At 67.8% G+C, this 777-nt stretch overlaps 1 protein-coding gene across 1 annotated transcript; it reads left to right on the top strand.

The window, feature by feature from the left end:
* Positions 1-273: 273 nt before the first annotated feature.
* EMIHUDRAFT_125383 (hypothetical protein) lies at positions 274-711 on the top strand (the record flags this gene model as incomplete). The annotated part of the gene is made up of 1 exon (XM_005756828.1): positions 274-711. A coding segment is annotated over one exon (438 nt), but the record flags the coding sequence as incomplete, so codon positions are not given.
* Positions 712-777: the final 66 nt, after the last annotated feature.

Below are 777 nucleotides of genomic sequence, written 5' to 3'. Positions count from 1 at the left end.
CGAGACCGTTTGGGGTCCGTGCCTGTCCGCAGCTGACACGTCGTGGTGACGATGATGGCGAGGAGCATCAGTGCATCACGGTGGGAGTGGCACGGCCCCTCTGAGGAAAAACGTCGCCATGGGCATGGGCACCGTATAAATCCTGTCCCAGGGCTTGGGAGGTGACCCGCCAGCCAAGATTTCTTGCACCTCCCGCCCCAAACCGCCGGGGTTCCTTGCTCTCGCCTTCGCCCTCTGCTCACCTGTAGACTGCCACCGCCGCGACGGCCTCCGATGCCGCTGACGCCGCGAAAGCTCTTCGCCAGATCAAAGGCCTCGTCGCGCCGAAACCCGCGTGAGCGCGGCCGAGCGGAGACGGACGAGCAGGAGCTCGCTGTCGTTCAGCTGCAGGCATGCGTGCGCGGGCGAAGCACGAGGCGGAAAATGGGCGGCTTTTTCCTCGGTGGCTTCCTTGCCGTGCCGACGAGACTCTTTAGCTCGGGCGCGCCGTCAGTCGAGGCGTTGCGCGCTAAGAATGCGGCGCACCTGTTTCCCAAGAGGGAGAGGCGGGAGGCGATGGAGCTGCTCGACCAGCTAACGTCGGTGCTGGACGCCAAAGCCGAGTCGGCGTGGGCGCGGTGCCGCGACATGGCGCCTGGGCAGGGGCAGCAGCAGCCGCAGCAGCCGCAGCAGCCGCAGCAGCCGCAGCAGCCGCAGCAGCCGGCGGCGGCGGTGGCCCTCGACATCCTGCCTGGGCTGCACGCCGTCGAGAAGATCGCGCCGCCGGCAAAGCAGAGC

The sequence above is a fragment of the Emiliania huxleyi genome, assembly GCF_000372725.1.
Source record: "Emiliania huxleyi CCMP1516 unplaced genomic scaffold EMIHUscaffold_9454, whole genome shotgun sequence".
In the NCBI taxonomy this organism is placed as follows: Eukaryota; Haptophyta; order Isochrysidales; family Noelaerhabdaceae; genus Emiliania; species Emiliania huxleyi.
The sequence above is the reverse complement of the archived record's forward strand: the minus strand, read 5'-3'. Positions and strand labels throughout refer to the sequence as shown.